At 45.2% G+C, this 15,820-nt stretch overlaps 1 protein-coding gene across 2 annotated transcripts in view; it reads right to left on the bottom strand.

The window, feature by feature from the left end:
• SRCIN1 (SRC kinase signaling inhibitor 1) overlaps window positions 1-15,820 on the bottom strand; it is a 390,348-nt gene that overhangs the window by 103,138 nt on the left and 271,390 nt on the right. For both annotated transcript variants that reach the window (XM_029572790.1, XM_029572789.1), the window contains 3 exons: window positions 14,971-15,785; window positions 14,312-14,404; window positions 10,647-10,690 (listed from right to left, as the gene is read on the bottom strand). In XM_029572790.1, the coding sequence (XP_029428650.1) occupies window positions 10,647-10,690; window positions 14,312-14,404; window positions 14,971-15,785 (952 nt within the window). The remainder of the gene's footprint in view (window positions 1-10,646; window positions 10,691-14,311; window positions 14,405-14,970; window positions 15,786-15,820) is intronic.

Genomic DNA, 15,820 nt, shown 5'->3' with positions numbered 1-15,820 from the left:
ATGCTCATAAGATCCATCACATGATTTTTGACGCTAAAGCCCTTTTCGCCTACGTCTCCAACTTAACTCAAATCCAAGTACTGGACATACCGTTTAACAAAGCCCAAAAAAAAGCAGAGGAGCTTGCCATCTTCTTCAACAACAAAATCACCAACCTTCTAACAAAGATGACGCCCAATACCTCTTCCCCATACAGTACCTATCTACACCCTAACAAAAACATCTTGCTCAACTCATTCGAACCTATCTCAACCTCAGAGATCTTAAGAGTACTGAAAAAAATGAAACCCTCATCTCATCCTTCAGACCATATCCCCTCCAAACTACTCCTTCTTATTCCAGACACCATCGCCAAAGCCTTGGCAGACATCATCAACTGCTCCTTATCACAAGGAATCTACCCAGATGACCTCAAAATGGCTTCCATCAAACCACTCCTGAAAAAACCAAATTTAGATCCAGAGGACCCCTCCAACTTTCGCCCAATCTCCAACCTCCCCTTCATTGCCAAGGTCATGGAAAAACTGGTTAACACTCAACTATCTGATTACCTTGAGGATCATAAAATTCTCTTCCCCTCACAATATGGCTTCAGGAAATCTTTAAGCACAGAATCCCTTCTTATATCCTTAACAGATTATCTCATTCTGGGCCTTGACAAAGGCCAGGCCTATCTATTGGTCCTCTTGGACCTCTCAGCCGCCTTTGATACTGTTAACCATACAATGCTCCTGAACCAACTACTAAACATCGGTATAACAGGCACCGCACTGGCATGGTTCAGCACATTCTTGAAAAACAGAGGCTTCAAGGTCAAAATACACAATAAAGAATCCAAACGCTACCCTTCATCCCTCTCACCCACTCTCTTTAACATCTACCTCCTCCCTCTCTGCCAGCTCTTAACCAACTTGAACCTAAAATACTACCTATACGCCGATGATGTCCAGATTGTGATACCCATCAAAGAATCCATCAAAAAAACCCTAGATCTATGGGAATCATGCCTCCAAGAAATCAACTCCCTCCTCTCCAGTCTGAATTGAATCCTAAACTCAGCAAAAACTGAACTCCTTCTCTTATCCACTGAGAACAGCCTCACCCCAACAAATCCTTCAGTAAATTTACAAACAGCCCAAGTGAGAGATCTGGGAGTGATCATTGACAATCGGCTAAACCTAAAAGCTTTTATAAACCAAACCACCAAGGACTGCTTTCATAAACTGCATGTCCTAAAAAGAATAAAACCACTGTTCCACAACCAGGACTACAGGACCATCGTACAAGCAATAATCTTCTCCAAGTTAGACTATTGCAACTCCTTATTATTAGGTATCCCATCATCACATACTAAACCTCTTCAAATGGTTCAAAATACGGCAACCAGAATTCTGACAAATACTCGGAAAAGAGATCACATCACCCCAATTCTCAAAGACCTACACTGGCTGCCGATTCATTATAGAATACTATATAAGTCCATCACCACAATATTCAAAGCCATCCAACAAGTCGCTCCGCTCAACCTTCAAATCCCTTTCAAAAAACTCACATCCTCCAGACCCATAAGAGAGCACTATAAAGATTCTCTTCAGGTACCTCAGTCCAAAACCACCCATCACATAACGTTCAGAGACAGAGCATTCTCCACAGCAGGACCTCCTCTTTGGAACTCTATCCCAACGGAGCTAAGGCAGGAACCTTGCCTCCCAACATTCAGGAAAAGACTCAAAACGTGGCTTTTCAAACAAGCCTTCCCAGACTCAGATTAAATTCTTTACTCACCTAACAACCTACCTTCAAGCACTACCAATATCCAGAAAACCATTACTTCTGATCTCTACCCCTATGTAAAAAACTCTACCTTTCTATTTTCCACCCTTATGTTTAAAACTGCAATTACCTCAAATGAACATGTCATTGCAAATCACAAAATGCTTTATTTTGTACCCCGTCATACTTCAGGTTAATACTCGATGTTAAAGTTCCTATTATTTTTTCTCGCTCCTAGTTTTACGCCTCCCTGTTTTATTGTAACTGTAACTTTATTATTGTGTTAGCACCGTTCACTGTTTTCCGTTTATCACCCCACTGTTTATTGTAAACCGGCATGATGTGATACCCTCACGAATGCCGATATAGAAAAAATTAAAATAAATAAATAAATAAATAAATAGGTGTCATAGTGGATAACACATTGAAATCGTCGGTTCAGTGTGCTGCGGCAGTCAAAAAAGCAAACAGAATGTTGGGAATTATTAGAAAGGGAATGGTGAATAAAACGGAAAATGTCATAATGCCTCTGTATCGCTCCATGGTGAGACCGCACCTTGAATACTGTGTACAATTCTGGTCGCCGCATCTCAAAAAAGATATAATTGTGATGGAGAAGGTACAGAGAAGGGCTACCAAAATGATAAGGGGTTGTAGCACCTAATATGGAACCCAACATCGTGTAATTATAGCATGGGTTATTTTTCCCTATATGCATCACCTTGCACTTATCCACATTAAATTTCATCTGCCATTTGGATGCCCAATTTTCCAGTCTCACAAGGTCTTCCTGCAATTTATCACAATCTGCTTGTGATTTAACTACTCTGCACAATTTTGTGTCATCTGCAAATTTGATTATCTCACTCGTCGTATTTCTTTCCAGATCATTTATAAATATATTGAACAGTAAGGGTCCCAATACAGATCCCTGAGGCACTCCACTGTCCACTCCCTTCCACTGAGAAAATTGCCCATTTAATCCTACTCTCTGTTTCCTGTCTTTTAGCCAGTTTGCAATCCACGAAAGGACATCGCCACCTATCCCATGACTTTTTACTTTTCTTAGAAGCCTCTCATGAGGAACTTTGTCAAACGCCTTCTGAAAATTCAAGTATACTATATCTACCGGTTCACCTTTATCCACATGTTTATTAACTCCTTCAAAAAAGTGAAGCAGATTTGTTAGGGAAGACTTCCCTTGGGTAAATCCATGTTGACTGTGTTCCATTAAATCATGTCTTTCTATATGCTCTACGATTTTGATCTTGAGAATAGTTTCCACTATTTTTCCCGGCACTGAAGTCAGGCTCACTGGTCTATAGTTACCCGGATCACCCCTGGAGCCTTTTTTAAATATTGGGGTTACATTGGCCACCCTCCAGTCTTCAGGTACAATGGATGATTTTAATGATAGGTTACAAATTTTAACTAACAGATCAGAAATTTCATTTCTGAGTTCCTTCAGTACCCTAGGATGCATACCATCTGGTCCAGGTGATTTGCTACTCTTTAGTTTGTCAATCTGGCCTACCACATCTTCCATGTTCACAGTGATTTCTTTCAGTTCGTCTGACTCATCACGCCTGAAAACCATCTCCGGAACTGGTATCTCCCCAACATCCTCATTAGTAAACACGGAAGCAAAGAATTCATTTAGTCTTTCTGCAATGGCCTTATCTTCCCTAAGAGCCCCTTTAACCCCTCGGTCATCTAATGGTCCAACCGACCCCCTCACAGGTTTCTTGCTTTGGATATATTTTTAAAAGTTTTTATTATGAGTTTTTGCCTCTATAGCCAACTTCATTTCAAATTCTCTCTTCACCTGTCTTATCAATGTTTTACACTTAACTTGACAATGCTTATGTTTTATCCTATTTTCGGAGCGGCCTCGGAGGGAACGGAGGCAGGCTGCTCGGCACGACGCGCACAGGTTGCACAATTGAGCACCCACCCTGCTTGCGCCGACCCTGGATTTTATGTTCAAACAATTTTATTAAATTTCAATAAAACCGACTTACAAACGTCTAGGTTCGGGTTGAATCTGCCACCGAACCCAGCAATAAACAACAGTAGTCATACAACCCGAGGCACAGAAACCCCCCCCCCCTCCCCTCCCCCCAAGCCCAATCACAGTAGAAAGTCCAATCCAACTGAAGCACTGCTGTCCAACAAAACCAATAGCAAAATAGTCTTAGGAATGCAAAGCAGGATGAGGAGTCGTTCAAAGTCTGGCATTCAGAACGCGGCTGCGAGCTCGGTGTGGAAGCGTCTGCAGATACGATTCCCAAACATCCAAGAACTTCTGGAGGTGCTGAGGGGACTGTCTGGAAGAAAAGGATTCCATGTGCATCATATTATAGAGGAGGCTTCTCCACACCCAAAAGGAAGGTGGGTCCGCCTCTCTCCATTGTCGTAACACAACCTGCTTACCCACCACACCAGCCCTTGGAATAAATAAGCGGGTGCCCAAATCTCGAAGTCGTATAGGTGGAATAACACCAAACAGTAACCAAAGAGGGTCAATCGGGATAGAGATCCGCAGGACCCCCGCTAGATACTTAGCAATAAGCTTCCAAAAGCGGAGGATGGCGGGGCAGGACCAAAAAACATGAGTCAGTGTACCCACTGGACCCGAGCATCTGGGACAATACTCAGAGGTCACAATACGTTGCTGAAAAGCTCTCTGTGGGGAAATGTAGGCCCTACTCAAAAATTTATATTGCAGCTCACGGTATGTGCTATGATTCGAGATCTTGGACACCGCTCCATAACAATAATGCAAGGTCTGGGCAGTCAGAGTAAATTCTCCATCAGCGGTCCAACGAGCAGCAAGTATGTCGAAGAAATCCAGAGAACTACCTTTAGTTAATAGACGATAATACTGGGAAATAGAGGGCGCACGAGACTGGGTGAGGAGCATGGCAGCTTCCAGGGTCTGAAATGTTCTACATTGGAGAAAAGCAGGAGGCAAAGAGCGCAAATAATGATCAATCTGCAAGTAAAAAAATACTTCCTTACGACTGATATCATTTTGCTCCCGGAACTCATCCCACTTAAGTCTGTGGCCATCTTCATGAAAAAAGTGACCCATATAAGTGATGCCCTTGGCTCTCCACGTATGAAAGATCTGAGAGTGGGTGCCCGGGGTGAACTCAGGATTCCCCAGGACCGGCAGTAAAAAGGCACATATACGGGGCAATCGTAGGTGCTTGGTAAGGGTTATCCAGGCCTTCCTAATTGGAGATATGTTGATAGATTGGGCAAAAACAGAGGGCATATGCCGGCTTTCGGCCTGCATGGTATAAGTGAAAGCGATTGGAGACATTATAGCCGAATCGGCATCCAGACATGTATAAGCAGCTTGTCCCATAATCCAATCTCGAATAATTCGAATATTACAAGCTAAATTATATAAGTGGAGATCCGGGACTCCCAGGCCCCCCTCGCCCCATTTTCTCTGTAACCATGTAAGGGGTAAGCGCGCCTGTCCCCCTCTCCATAGAAACCTGCGTAGAACGCGGTCCAGGGACTGCTTATCAGCCCGCCTAAGGGAAATAGGCAAATTCTGCATAAGATAAAGCCACTTAGGCAACACCACCATTTTATACAAATTCACCCGGCCACTCAGGGAGAGAGGGAGGGATTCCCACCGGTGTAAGAGCTCCTGCGTTTGGCGAAGGAGCGGGGCCACATTCACCGAATAGACCCGAGCCGGGTTGTCTGGAATATGGATCCCCAAGTAATGAAATTCCCCCAAGGCCCACTGCAGAGGGAAGGTCCCCAACCAACTATCCCGGAAAGTGGAAGGATAGGGCAACGCCATTCACTTCCCCCAATTAATCTGATAACCTGAGAATTCCCCAAAGGCGCCCATTATCTCCAAAAGAAGAGGGAGTGAGGTCTGCGGCGAGGTAAGATAGACCAAAAGATCATCAGCAAACGCTGCACATTTGAATATTCGATCTTGCAATCTAACGCCCCGTATGCCAGACGTGTCCTGAATGGTCAAAAGCAAGGGTTCCAATTGTAAAATAAATAACAAAGGGGAAAGGGGGCAGCCCTGACGGGTACCACGCTGGATAAGAAAGGGTGGTGAACGTTCCCCATTAACTAAGATGGAGGCCTGCGGGGTCGCATAAAACAAAGATACCGCCTGCAGAAAAAACCCATCAAATCCCATAGTCCGCAAAATAGTAAATAGATACGGCCACTCCACCCGGTCAAATGCCTTCTCTGCATCAAAGCTCACAACCAAGTAAGGGACCTGTGTTATGTGTGTTATGACCAATTTCCATTGCCGTAAGCAGGCGCCGAATATTAGTAAGGACATAGCGTTTCCGAACAAAGCCCACCTGATGATCCCCCACAAGGTCAGGTAGAATCCTGGCAAGCCTATCAGCAAGAATTTTCGCCAAGATCTTCTGATCGCAGTTCAATAAAGATATTGGGCGGTACGAATCCACCTTCTCCCTGGATTTTATAACAGTGCGCGCATGTTATAAAATCGGGCGTACATTTGTTCGCGCCGGGTTGCATGAACAAATCTGTGCCCTCGCGTAATTTTAAAGATTTGCCCCCATGCGCGCAAAATTTAAAATCAGCCCCACAGTATTTTGGGTTGGTGGCTTAGAATCTATATAAAATTGTAAAAATTAAAAATAAAGCATAAAAACAATTAAAAGAGTGGAAATTATGAAAAAATAAAATAAAATAAAAACTGTTGGTTTGGCACAAACGCATAATACATATTGCGAATGAAAATTGCGACTTGGAAAAACTATCCATTGATGGAATTGAATGGGAGAGCTGACCGGCTGAGGCACGATTTCTAAGGCAATCTCAATTCTGTTTTAGTGCACAACTGATTAAATATGTGGAGTAAAGCATAATTTAAACAAGAATTGCCAGGCAGGATGCAGTACCACCCTGCAACTAATGCCACGATACAGTAATAAATCTACAGGAAAAGTGGACATATGTGTGTAACCCCCCGAAAAGCTGCCTCTGCCTGCCCCTGCGTGCGACGAGCAAGCCCCAGGATGCGCCTATGTCCCGGGACTTTCAAAAATGGGTGGTCCGGGGGCGGGGCAGGGGCGTGGCGATGAACCGGGGGCGTGGTGGTGGTTTAGGGGCGGTCGTAACTTTTTCAACAAAGGTAGGGGGGGATTTAGTTAGGGCTGGGGGGTGAGTTAGGGGATGTGAGGGGAAGGTGGTGGGGGCCGGAGGGAACAGGGAAAGCCATCGGGGCTCCCTTCGGGCTCGGCTTAGAGGAAATACAAGAAGGTACCTTTTCACAGAGATGATGGTGATCAGCTGGAACAGACTTTCAGCAGAGGTTATATGAGCCAGAACAGTGGCAGAATTCAAGCATGCAGGGGACAGACACAAAAGGACTTTAGCGGTGAAGGGAGGGAGAACACCACAGATGGAATAAGACCTGTAACAGCTAGCAGGCAGGTACAATGGGCAGATTGGGGGACCACATGGTCCTTTTCTGCCAACATCTTTCATGTTTCCATGTCCTCCTAAGAGTATTTCAACTGCTCATTTCACTGGGATGGGAACAAAAAGTACAGCATTAATTGCAATTCTGCTTATTGTGTACAGGATATAGTCAGAACTTCAGTGAATGAAGGAAGATAATTTACCACCTAACACTCAGAATGGAGATCTGTACCTCTCCAGAAAACAAAATCAATCATTCTAGTTGCATAAATCTTTCTGAAGTGTTGTTTCACAGGAGTATGGATAGTTGATTAATTTGGTGGGGTTGGCCGCGCGTTTTCCACGCGCTATTATCCCTTGATTAATAGCAGTTAATGGATTTCGCCTCCAGGAACTCATCCAAACCTTTTTTAAACCCAGTTACACTAACTACACTAACCACATCCTCTGGCAACAAATTCCAGAGTTTAATTATGCGTTGAGGACAGCAGGATGTTAGTCCTCACAGATGGGTGACATCATCAGATGTTCCTGTCATGGAACACTTTTGTCAAAGTTTCTAGAACCTTGACTGGCACACTGAGCATGCCCAGTATGCCACCAACCCCGTGGCCACACGGGGACCCCCTTCAGTCTCGTTTTATAGCAAAAAAGTACGAGCGAAAAATAAAATAAGAAAACATCAGCAAACTCAACTCCACGGGGTGGTGGGCGGGTTTTGTGAGGACTAACATCCAGCTGTCCTGAGAGAACACCTGTTACAGGTAAGCAGGATGGTAGTCTTCACAGATGGGTGAATAGCAAGCTGCAGGCTGTCCCTGAAAACACCCTGAGCCAACTAGGACCCAATAACGTGCTCAGGCACAACAAAAGGGGCATTGCTGGCAACAACAGGGCAGCCTGAACATCATACTGGGCCCTAGGTAGGAAGAGTTGGGTTTTTATACTGGAAACAAATTATGGAGGACAGACTGGCCAAAGATGCTGTCCTGTCGACCATCCTTGTCCAGGCAGTAATGGGCTGCAAAGGTGTGGAGGGAGCTCCATGTCGCAGCCCTGCAGATTTCGGTAATAGGGACTGCCTGGAAGTGCGTCACTGACGCTGCCATGGCCCTCACTAAGTGCGCTTTCACTCGTCCATCGAGCGGAAGGCCTGCTTGCTGGTAGCAGAAAGCAATACAGTCCGCCAACCAATTTGAGAGGGTCTGCTTGCCCACCACAACTCCCAGCCTATTCTTGTCGAAGGAGACAAAGAGTTGGGTGGGCTGCCTGTGGACTGCGGTGTGGTCCAAATAAAAGGCCAGAGCACGCCTGCAGTCCAAGGTATGCAGAGCCCGCTCACTTGGGTGTGAGTGTGGCCTCGGGAAAAAGGTGGGCAACACAATGGACTGATTTAGGTGGAAGTCAGTCACTATCTTAGGCAGGATGCAGTACCACCCTGTCATGGAAGAACCTCATGTAAGGCAGCTAGGTCACTAGGGCCTGCAGCTCACTGACTCTGCGAGCAGAAGTAACTGCCACCAGAAAGATAACCTTCCAGGTGAGGTGCTTGAACTCGCAGGAGCGCAGGGGCTCAAACGGAGGCTGCATGAGCCATGCCAGCACTATGCTGAGGTCCCAGGCCACAACAGAAAGACTTAATGGAGGCTTCAGCTGAAGTAAACCTCTCATGAAGCGCCCCACCAAGGGCTGCACCGATACTGGGGTATCGCCCACCCCTCGGTGGTAGGCGCTAATGGCACTCAAATGTACCCGGATTGAGGTTGTCTGTAGACCAACTTGCTTCTGCCAAGGAGCAGGAGCAAGTTGCACATGCCGGCACCCTGCCGGTGCGCAATCCCCTGGCAAAGCAACAAATGGCCACTGTACTGGGCGCTTCAAGCCCCGCCCAACCCCACCCAGAAATCCCCCCCTCCCCCCGGCCTGCCCCTTTCAGAAAGGCCTGCATTTATGGGCGTACCGGCCTTTACACATGTGGCCGGGCCTTTTTGAAAATAGGCTCGGCACATGCTAGGCCCGGCCACGAGCGTAAAGGCTGGATTTTATGCGCGTAGCCTTTTGAAAATCCGCCTTTTAATCTATCTATCAAGAAGAAAAAAAAAAAGATTTCTTCTAGATCCAACTGAAAGACTGTGCATATTCCTACGGCATTAACCTCCTTAAGATTGAGCATCTAAAAATATTTTTTCTTCCATCGCTGACTCAGATGTTTGCCAGGTGCCATTTACCATTTACTGCCTTTCAGAGTCTCGCTGGGTACTATAGTGAGAATTTGATTTGTCTTTTGAATAATTCACAACACAGCAGTGAAAATTATTTCCTTTTTTGAGACAGCGCATTAGAGTAGTCCTGAAAGATAAGTATTTTGAGCCTCTCATACTGCAATGATTCTCTCTTACAATAGGCTTGTAGAATATCCACCTTATCTGCAAAATTCCGCAGCCTCACAATCACGACTCTAGATTCTCTAGATTTTGCAAAACCTGCTGATTTAGGCTGCAGCCTATGTACCCTTTCCACCTGCCATTTATCTTTCATGCTCTGTAGGCCGAGTTCCCGCAAAAGCCAGTCCTCCAATAGCAAGCACACTTCACAGTCTGATAGTGACTCTGGGAAATCCATGAATCTTAAATTGTTTCTTCTAGACCTGTTCTCCAGGTCATCAACTTTAGATTCTAAGGATAAGACTTGCTTTTCTAAGGCTTCCTGCGATTGCATTAGTGACTGTGTGTCTGATTCTACTTCTGTCTCTCTCTGTTGAGTGTCTTCTACTTGCAGCTTTATTTTATTTAGTGTTTCATTTCAAGTCGCAATTTGTTGGGAGATCACTGTAAATTTTGAGTTCAAAGCTTTTACAACCGAGGTAGTCACTTCTTCTTCCAAAGCTCCCATTGTTTAGATTAGGGTGTGGGTTTGGTGGGCCGTCGACTTTTAACTCTGTCTGTTTACCTGCGGGTTTTTCTTTTCTCTGCAATTTTATTGACATCTTAGTGCCTCCCCTAATTATGAAATTGTCCATAAACAATAACCTTCTCGGGTAACTCCACATTTTCTGGCACAACACAAAGATCTTGCTGTCTTTTTGCTGTAGAATGGAGGGGCACCCGGAGCGAGTCCAATACATGTCCTATCCACTCATTGGATCATGTGGTCTCCCTCCATGGTCAGTACTTTAATTATTGTTGATGGAGTTAGAGGCATCTTAACTTAAGGTGGAAACAACAATTGTCTCATTATAGATTTCAAGCCAGTTTAGCCAAAGAAAGAATTAAATTATGATGGTTTATGAGCTGTTTATACTTTTGATGTTGCATTTTTGTTTTTATGATTGCATTGCAGATTTTGTTTATAGTTATGTACATCGCTATGAAAGATTTCATTGTGAAAGCTGGAAAGCGATTCATAAATTTTATATAAATACTCACGTGCAGTGATTGCTGCTCCTTCATTGACTGGTTCTGTTTTCTCACTGTCACAAGGAGGAAGATTTTATTAGCCAGAATAAAACATGAATCATCCTCAAATCCATCTCTAAACAAGGAGCAGGTGTGAGACACTGTAAGTGTCAGAATAAACCAGGATTGGTGAGAAAAAGGCCTGAGACTACAGGTAGAAGACAACATTAATAACCTTCTATTTGTAACCACAAAACAAGCAATTTATATAGTTCCATTTTCTGAAATATTTCAGAGATATATATTGCAAGAAATATTCATTCTTTTTTCTCTCACCCTTGCTGAATGCTCCGGTTCCTTAGATGCAACTCCATGTCACATCAGCAAGAAATAATGTTCACCTCTTCTTGTGTAAGGCAGGGCCGGTGGAAGCACTAGGTGAACTAGGCGATCGCCGGTGGACCTCATCCCACTGGCGGCTGAGCAGTGAACTACTGCTGCGCTGTGTGCTGGATACACACAGCAAGATCGTCAGGGCAGTGGTGGAGCTCACATCACCACGGCCCAAAGAAAAAAGTTGCATCTAAACCTGCAGGTGCTCCTCCTCCTTCCTGCCCGCGCGGCCCCGGAAGAAAAATGTTGCCGGAGCCACACGGGCAGGAAGGAGGAGGAGCATCAGCCGCGTGCAGAAGAGGAGCAGTGCTTACGGGCCGCCATGAATCCCACATTGTGGGCGGCCTGAGAAGACCAGGGCCGCTGCAGAGCCCATCCTGCAGCGAACAGTGAAGAGGAGGCCCAGAGGTGAGAGAGTGTGTGTGTGTGTGCGTGTATGAGATGAGTTGAGAGACTGTGTGTGGGAGTGAGGACCTGAATGTTTGCAGAGACAGCATGTGAGAGCCTCTGTGTGTGTGAGAGAGACAGCATGTGACAGTGAGAGACTGTGCTTGAGCAAGACAGCATGTGGGAGTGAGAGAGAGCCTGTGTGTGAGAGTCAGACAGCATGTGCCAGTGAGAAACTGTGTGTATGAATGATTGTATGAGAGAGAGCATGTGAGAGTGAGAGCCTGTGTGTGTGTGTGTATGTGTGTGTTTGTGTGAAAGAGAGAAAGCATGTGAGAATGAGAACCTGACTGTATGTTTGAGGGAAGAAGATAGATGGAGAGAAAAGAAATAGAAAAAAAGACAATATGAAAGGAATTGGCAAAAAATAAGAAAGGGAAGATGGGAAAAAAAAGCCTGTGACCAACCGATTAGAAAACTAAGATCAGACAGCAAATGTAAAAAAAAATAAATGACTTTTTACTGACTGGCACATGTAATCTTTGGGAATGTGCAAGAGTAGCACTTTCTCTATGCGGATCTCACAATGTACGAGATCAGCATGGAGGAAGTGGAAGCCCACGGGGCCTGCACAGAGGAGGCAGCAGAATGGGCTTCAGTGCCAGTAGCAGCAATCAGCGCCTCCCCAATAGCCATGCGGCAGCAGTGACAGTGGCAGCAGAGGAATGAGAGAGGCTCCGAGGTTGCTGGCAAAAGAAAGAGAGGGGGTCTGCCTTTAGTGTGTGCATGTGTATGAATGGGAGTCTGCCTGGAGGTGTATGTGTGTGAATGCATGGGTGCCTGCCTGAGGGTGTGTCTGTGTATGAGAATGAAAGGGTGTCTTCCTGGGGTTTGTATGTGTGAGAATAGGTGCCTGCCTGTGTGTAGTGTATGTGTGTGAGAATGAATTGGTGCCTGCCTGGGGGATGGTGAGGGAATGGTGTGAAAATGAATGGGAGCCTGCTGGGGGTCAGTTTCAGTGTGTGAGAATGACTGGGAGCTTGCCTGGGTGTGTGTGTTTGTGTGAGAATGACTGGGAGCTTGCCTGGGTGTGTGTGTTTGTGTGAGAATGACTGGGAGCTTGCCTGGGTGTGTGTGTTTGTGTGAGAATGACTGGGAGCTTGCCTGGGTGTGTGTGTTTGTGTGAGAATGATTGGGAGCTTGCCTGGGTGTGTGTGGTTGTGTGTATGTGAGGGAGCCAGAGAGAGTGAGAGCATGAGTGTGTATGAGAAAATCTAGGGGAGTATGAGTGTGAGGGGTGTGGAGGGGAAGAGAGTGTCTTACAGCCTGAGAGTGTGTCAGTGTCTGTAAGAGCAAGAGGTTATGGTGGGTATAAGAGCATGAATGTGTATGTATGTGACAGTGTATGTGTGAGAGAGATGGACATGTGAGTATGTGTGAGAGAGGATAACCTCCTAATCCTCGACAATATCAAGGTGACTGGAAATCAAGAGCCCCCATGTATGGACAGCAGGGGCTTTTTAAAATCCTTATTAGTTTTAATTATTGGGTGTTATTTGATATATGTGCTGTTTTGAAATATTTTATTGGTGTTTGGGAAATTGTAAAAAATGTATATGATTTTAATTAATAGAAATTATATTTATCAGTAGTTTTAAAATATTCTTTTATTTAGTATGGTTTTACTATTATAACTGATGCTTTTTGTTTCTTGATTTTATTGTTTTATGAGGAATGGTGGTTCTGTTTTCCATTGTTAATACACAGAGTCTGGCTTCTTGGGATTTAAATTTCAGTTTTGTCTAATTTGTGCTCCTTTATTTTGTATTCTGTATTTGGTGAGGGTCTGTCTCTGCTCTGTGTGTGTGACCATGATGAGAGATTCTGCTAGCATAGGGATCTATAGCAATCTGGTTGTTTTGTTTCCTCAGTAGGTGGTGTATTGGTATTCTAGGACCCAGTGTAATATTTATCCTTGCTTATTCATAGGTAAGGTTACTGTTGTTTGAGTCCTTGGTGTTATTACTGTTATGTTACAATGGGATTGCAGTATAGATGTTGAGTGTCTTTTTTGCGGGGTTTTGTGTTAGTTCACAATGTGCCTGGAAGTGGAAGGTGTTTGTGCTACTGTTACTGTGAGGTGATACCAGCATTTGAAAATATCTTTTAGTATAATGAGCTGTAAGGGAAACATCCAAGCTCCATTGTTTGGGGGAATTTCAGTGGATGCAGAGTTAGAGAACTGGAGGTGCAGGATTTCTATTGACATTCTGTCCCTTCCTATATATTCCAGACTTCACTCTCATAGCCATATAGAATTAGTTGAATGAGGCTATCAAACAATTTTATAGTGGTTTTACTAGAAGGGTGAAACTGGCCAGATTTTTAAAATTACGCAGAAGACCCTTTGGACTTTTTTTATTAACACTTTTTTTTATAACTAATTTTAAAGCAGGATCCATGCTATAGAGGTGGGTGTGATGAAGAAATGTCATTTTGGCTTCCTCCCCAAAATTCTTCTGTGTAGAGATGCCACTGATTTTCTGTGACCTTAAGTATTAGTACAAGAAGGATTAAGGGGGGATGCTGGAGAGGCTCACACATGCATTGGCCCCCGGGCACCGGAGACCCTTGGTGCACCACTGGGTGCGAGTCATATGGGGCCGCAAGCAGTGCCCAACCTGCTCGTGACCCAGAAAACCACACAGTCAGCGGGCATGATCGAGAATGAGGTAGGAGTCAGGGCCGAGACCGGGGGGGGGGCGCAAGGGAGAAGGCTCGCCTAGGGCACCTAATCCCCTTGCACCGGCCCTGGTGTGACCACCCCACACCTTCCTGGAGTCACAGGGAGAGTGCCGACCTCCCCAGGACATACAGAAGTCAGGCACAAGGGGAGCTTGGGCAGTGTTTCTTACCTTGGGTTCTCACTGTCTGACCCACGTAGCAATGCACTCTGGACCAGTCCTGTAAGGCTAGCAATCTGTTTTTCCATGGCTTCCATCCGCTCCCTAAGAGAAGACACAAGAAACTTACCTTTTGAAATGGAAATTTCAGCAGACGATAACCCCTGGGTATGATTGTTCATATTTCCTAGCATCCCTAATCTTATACTATTTTCAGGGACTCTTCATACAAAGTAGACAGATGGTTTCTCAGTACGATCGTGCTAACCCTTTACTCTGTATCCTGTTCCTCCAATTCCATAACCTGAGGGTGGTCACTGCTAGCAGGATGCTGCCCCATCATTTGGGATAGGGCTTCCAGTCGGTGACATTCTGAGAATCATCCATTCTTCTCTCTCAAACCTTGCACAGTAGGCCACAGAGTTTCTTCTGGTATCAGATTTGTTCAACATACTGACACTAGTTGCCAATGGCCAATCTCTGCCCCTCAAATCCCTATTTTCCTAATATTGTTACATTATCTTTTTTTCTTGAATATTTTATTTGGGGCAATATTGATCCATTACCCTGTATTCCCCTAGCACTTCAGTATACAGAAAATGGATTTCTTTACAAAAACATTACAAGAGACACTGATAACTAGATTTGTTTAGAAAACAGATTAAAATTACCTTGTTTCTACTTCTTTAGCCGGCATAGGAGGGCTGAACCCGGATAATGGACGTTCTCCTGTCCCTTGGAACAGTTCTGGGGGCCCCGAGGTGCTGGAATTCCTTGATTTGACTGGGCTCTCCATAAACACAGAGGAACAAGAGTCTTTACGAAAAGACTGGCGAACAGGAGAAGATCTGCTAGGAGATCCTGAGTACGGACTATGGGGGCTCTGTCCCTGCTGAACATCCACTGGCATCTTCTGGGGTGAAGACGGTGGCATCCTGAACCCCATGCTGGGGCCATAAGTGTCACCATAGATCTGGGCATTGGGCTTATACAGGCTTTCTTCCAGTTCTGTCTGAAGGGCAGCAGCAGAATAGGTGCTTAGCGACCTGACAGAACCTCGTTTGTAAAGCCCTCCCGAGTAGGAAAAAGGGTCTCCCATGCCTGCAAGAGACTGAGTAGAAGAGATGCTGAGTCTACCTTCATGTACCATGCCATAGGGGTCAGCATAGAGACCCTCATTCTTCACAAGAACCATATTCTTATTGGTGAGGTCTTCATCTGGTTTCACGTCTCGACGTTCTAGGATGGCGCTGGGACTGGGTGAGACTCCCTGGGCAGGAGGAAGGTTGGAGAGACGTTCTCCATGATGCACTGGACTGCCAGCATAGGAAGGCGGGCGTCCACCGCTGTAAGACATACGGGATCTGGAAGGCGAGGATGACTGGAGAACAGGAGGAGGGGAGCCAGAGGTGAGGTGTGCAGCAGGTGACATGTTATTTAATCGACGTGTTGGGGATGAATCTCTGGAACTGTAAACCATCTCCCTCTGCAAATAGGGAAAGTCGGGGTAGTTAATACTCT

Source organism: Rhinatrema bivittatum, chromosome 12, assembly GCF_901001135.1.
Source record: "Rhinatrema bivittatum chromosome 12, aRhiBiv1.1, whole genome shotgun sequence".
NCBI classification, from domain to species: domain Eukaryota; kingdom Metazoa; phylum Chordata; class Amphibia; order Gymnophiona; family Rhinatrematidae; genus Rhinatrema; species Rhinatrema bivittatum.
The sequence above is the reverse complement of the archived record's forward strand: the minus strand, read 5'-3'. Positions and strand labels throughout refer to the sequence as shown.